The sequence below is a fragment of the Arxiozyma heterogenica genome, assembly GCF_036370985.1.
Source record: "Arxiozyma heterogenica strain weizmannii chromosome Unknown scaffold_30, whole genome shotgun sequence".
Classification (NCBI taxonomy): Eukaryota; Fungi; Ascomycota; class Saccharomycetes; order Saccharomycetales; family Saccharomycetaceae; genus Arxiozyma; species Arxiozyma heterogenica.
The window spans coordinates 717,238-722,612 of NW_027042683.1; the positions used below are offsets into that span (position 1 = coordinate 717,238).

Sequence of the window (5,375 nt, forward strand, 5' to 3'; positions counted from 1 at the left end):
TTAACAGCCTTATAAAAAACGAAAACAATAGGAGATGCAGATCTTTTATACCATCAAAAGACCACCCTGACATCGTCAAAATGTACTATATATATTTTCCCACAGAATAATAGATATTACTAATTGTTCTAGTTTCCTTTTCTATAGTATCATCAATGTTTATTTGTCGTAAAAACCTACGAAACTTACAATATATAACTGTGTGTCTATATTTGCATTTATACTGTATATAAACTACTCTTTATATCTTTTTCCTCTTATTCTTCGATAGACAGTGTAGAAGCTTTTTTCATCACTCTTACTTCCACGTGTTACCCCCCCCCCCTCTTTCCCCAAAAAATTTACAAACAGAAATTAACAAAAAATCGATACGGTCAAACAAGAAAAAAAAAAACAACGCAAAATAAAACCATTATTCATTTGTTATTGTTAAAATGCAGACATTAATTTTGTGGTCACTATTGGGATTGCTTGTGACCAAAGTCAGTGCTGCTACTACCACTATTTCAACACCAACAACCTTGTCTGGTGATCAAACGTTTTCTGATGATATCGTAATTGAATCAGGTGCTACTCTTGCATTAGTATCTGGTTCTTCATATTCTTTCAATGGCAATATTGACGTTAAAGGTTCTTTAGATATTATCGGTGATTCAACAAACGGGTTAACTAGTCTACAATTTGGTTCTACTACAACAATTACAAACAGTGGTAATATCAACATCGAAAATATTAAATCAGCAGGTTCTGCTAGTGATTTTGTTATTGCACCTGCAAGTATAAATAACTCTGGTACATTTACTGTCTCACAATTAAATGCTGCTGCTACTGTGCCAGGTACTAATTTTACTATAGCTCCAACTGGTTCCTTTATTAACACAGGTACTATTGATTTTGACACAGCTGGTAAAGGTGGTACCACAAATGGGTTCCTTTACCTTGGTACCATGACAAATAATGGCGTCATCAAATCTGGTGGGTTTTCGGACTTGATATCTGACCCATTCTTTTTTACTCGTAGTAGATACAAGATGAAAGGTATTGTCTTCAATAATCCTATAGAAGGTGAAGGTGAAGTCACCGGTACTAAGGGAGCTGTAATTGTTCTTAACAAGAGTGATATTGGAGAGCAAACTTTCAGTGTTCATGAGGGTATGTATATTCTAAATCCAAAAGTTGTACCAAGTTCGTTTAAAGTTGTGAATTTTATTGGATCAGAGTTTGTTTTCTTAGGTGTAAAGTATGAAGAATGGAGGACTGAGAATTTTGGCACGATTAATGGTCCACACTTTAATGTTGGAATAGATGGTCACCATTACTGGTTCAACACAACCTGTCCAGTCAGGGAAACCGACTGTTTTGAAACTGATATTGATGTTACGCCATATAAAGCGCCTTATCGATTTTATGGTGCAATTTTACACATAAACAATATAATAGAACAGAAATGTCCATTTTCTGATCCAATTACAAAGACAACAGTTACTACTATGAATTCTGTTAGTGAACCTACAACTTTTTCAACCATAACAACATCCATAGTTAATGAGTATAAATATACCGTACCTGAAATTATCTATTATGTTGCTGTACCTCCATTATCTACCACCTATACAACCATAACTACGTTGATCTCCAATCCTATCACATCAACATACACCACAACCATTAATAATACAGTTGGGTTTACCACTCAAGAAGTTGTTGTTGTTGTGATCACCCCATCACCATCGACCTCCTACACTACTACTACTGCAGATATTTCTGCCCCAACAACATCTACTTACACTACTACAGTTGTTGATAGCAATGGTTCTTCCTCTCCAGAAGCTGTTGTGGTGGTGATTACTCCATCTCCATCTACCACCTACACTACTACTACTGCAGATATTTCTGCTCCAACTACAACCACCTACACAACCACTGTCACTGATAGCAACGGCTCTTCATCTCCAGAGGTTGTTGTTGTAGTTATTACTTCTGCTCCATCTACCACCTACACCACTACCACAGGTCCAGTTTCTGCCCCAACCACATCTACCTTCACCACCACTGTTACTGATAGCAATGGCTCTTCCTCTCCAGAGGTTGTTGTTGTTGTGATCACTCCAGCTCCATCTACCTTCTATACGACCACTACTGGGGATGTCTCTGCCTTGACCACATCTACCTTCACCACCACTATTACTAACAGCAATGGCTCTTCCTCTCCAGAGGTTGTTGTTGTTGTGATCACTCCAGCTCCATCTACCTTCTATACGACCACTACTGGGGATGTCTCTGCCTTGACCACATCTACCTTCACCACCACTATTACTAACAGCAATGGCTCTTCCTCTCCAGAGGTTGTTGTTGTTGTAATCACCCCATCTCCAAGTGGCCCAACTATCTACACCACTACTACTGCGGATGTTTCTGCTCCAACTACAACCACCTACACAACCACTGTTACTGATAGCAATGGCTCTTCCTCTCCAGAGGTTGTTGTTGTTGTGATCACTCCAGCTCCATCTACCTTCTATACGACCACTACTGGGGATGTCTCTGCCTTGACCACATCTACCTTCACCACCACTATTACTAACAGCAATGGCTCTTCCTCTCCAGAGGTTGTTGTTGTTGTAATCACCCCATCTCCAAGTGGCCCAACTATCTACACCACTACTACTGCGGATGTTTCTGCTCCAACTACAACCACCTACACAACCACTGTTACTGATAGCAATGGCTCTTCCTCTCCAGAGGTTGTTGTTGTTGTGATCACCCCATCTCCAAGTGGCCCAACTATCTACACCACTACTACTGCGGATGTTTCTGCTCCAACTACAACCACCTACACAACCACTGTTACTGATAGCAATGGCTCTTCCTCTCCAGAGGTTGTTGTTGTTGTGATCACTCCAGCTCCATCTACCTTCTATACGACCACTACTGGGGATGTCTCTGCCTTGACCACATCTACCTTCACCACCACTATTACTAACAGCAATGGCTCTTCCTCTCCAGAGGTTGTTGTTGTTGTGATCACTCCAGCTCCATCTACCTTATCCACTACTACCACTGGTGCAGTCACTGTCCCAATCACATCTACCTACACAACTGTAGTCACTGACAGTAATGGCTCTTCCTCTACTGAAGTTGTTGTTGTTATAATCACACCATCTCCATTTAGTAGCTTTATGACATCACCAATTTCTGTACCATCTCCTCTCTATGGAAACTCCACTATATCTGGTGAAAAGATTGAATCTACTTTGAGTGGCACTCTAGTTGTTCTGACTACGGTTGTTAATGGAGTTACTATGACTACAACTTATTGTCCAGAACCATCTGCAACTTCTGAAACAAGTATGACTGCTATCATTGGACATAGTTCTATTGAATCTGTTTATTCAAAGAACCAACAAGAAGAGACTAACTCATTTACTACTGCTACAAATGTGACTCCAGTTATTTCTGTTACTTCTACCACCCCTGGTCCAGCATTTACCAATGGTAAAAATCACCCAACATCTAGAAACTCTAGAACATCTACCACTGTAATCGGTAATAATGAGTCTAGAAGATCAGAAACATCGATGCCTTTAATGGTGCCACAAGTTTCCCAATATGTTTCTGAACAGCCATCCTCATCATCAATTGCTATCACAGTACCTCATGAAGGTGTACCTTCTCTTGTATCATATGAAGGTAAAGGTAGCACCATGTATATGATGAAGTGGAGTGTTGCCCATTGCATTGGTTTATTATTATTCATGGTAATTTAAATTGATTAAAGGCAAAAAATTTTAAAATAAAGAATTCTAAATAATTTAATAATTAAATATTTCTATATAAGTATATAGTATTCTAATATTTTTTATATTGTGTATTTTTATTATTTATTTGATTTTCAAATATCTTATACAGCACAAATAGATTTACTCATTCCTAATAAACCGATAATATCTTCTCCCAATTTTAAGTAATTTAAATTATTCAATACAATTATACAATCTAATAGTTGCTATATAGACATTTTAATACATGTATGTTTTTGCTACATGTTTTGGCAATTTTTAATAAAGAGATTGTGATTAGGAAATTTACTTCTGTATAAATCGATTGATCATGGTTTAAAGGATGTAAGGTCTTTAAATCTTTTCTAATTAAGAAAAATTGTAATTGTGAAGATTTGATGCTAGTTTAATTCAAAGATCATAATAAAAGGTTTGACACATGTCTTAAAAACAGTTACAATCTTTCTTTACCTGTATTTACTGAAAAGTTAACTAGACAAATGTATTTATTCCCACATTCCTTAATTATTTTCTTTCTGTCCTCTGTATATACAAATACATCCATAGGGAACACATAATACATACATATATACATGGATATACTTTAATTAAATACCACTATATATTGCTAGGTCAAATAACTATATATATATATTTGTGTTAATATGGTCACTGTTATTAACTCGCTTAAACTTATGGCTATACTTCTATTTCTTTTTTTTTTTGTAATATAGTATTCAATTGTACGTAAGCCAACATATTCAATAACTATTATATTCACATGAACAGTAGAGACATGCTATAGAATTACTCTAACAATATTTAAAGAAATGGAAACTTCTTTTAAGTAGCAAAGGGAAAAAAAGAGAAATAAGACACTATTTCCCAAATGTACAGAATTGCACACTGATGACATATTATACTTACTATATATGTTAAGAATATTATACACAAAAATGTAGATACACAGCATACGGTAACAGTTGTACTTTATTGATCCATTACTGTATCATATCTCTTCCTGTATTTTACTGAATGTAGAGATTTCAAAATTTCAAAAGAGACAAGAGAATTTCTCTCCCACACTTGAAAAATATCGTGATAATAATTATCCTAAGATTTCAATAATATAGGAATTTTCTTTTTAAATATGGAACATGTAACAATGTTATAACACATTCATATTTTTGCAAATGTTGATCCATAATTATAGTATGTCTTGTTATTTTAATGTTATAATGGAATTAAACTCCTATTTTTTTTTTTTGAATTTCAATATCTTCTCATGACTCTTGGTTACAATTAGAGATCCATACACAGTATTAAACATCCAGCTATAATAATGTCAGATTAACTCTTAAAGAGAATAAATTTCCTGAATAGTAAATTGATAGATTAACATGTTAATACTCCACCATAGTATATTCTTAAATGTTGTTCAATGTTCAAAGATCGAGATAAAATTTCTTTTTATTACGTTATTTTTCAAACATTAAAATAAGATCATTTGAGCAAAAGATAGAACAAAATTGTTGAGCAGGGAAAGCAGTACAGTAAAATGAAATAAAAATATAATCAAAATATTATTCATTATAT

At 35.1% G+C, this 5,375-nt stretch overlaps 1 protein-coding gene across 1 annotated transcript; it reads left to right on the plus strand.

Moving 5' to 3' along the window:
* Window positions 1–434: 434 nt before the first annotated feature.
* On the plus strand, window positions 435–3,767 carry PWA37_003881 (uncharacterized protein; the record flags this gene model as incomplete). The annotated part of the gene is made up of 1 exon (XM_064860391.1): window positions 435–3,767. The coding sequence occupies one exon, from the start codon at window positions 435–437 to the stop codon at window positions 3,765–3,767; it is 3,333 nt and encodes a 1,110-aa protein (XP_064713052.1).
* Between the last annotated feature and the right edge of the window lie 1,608 nt (window positions 3,768–5,375).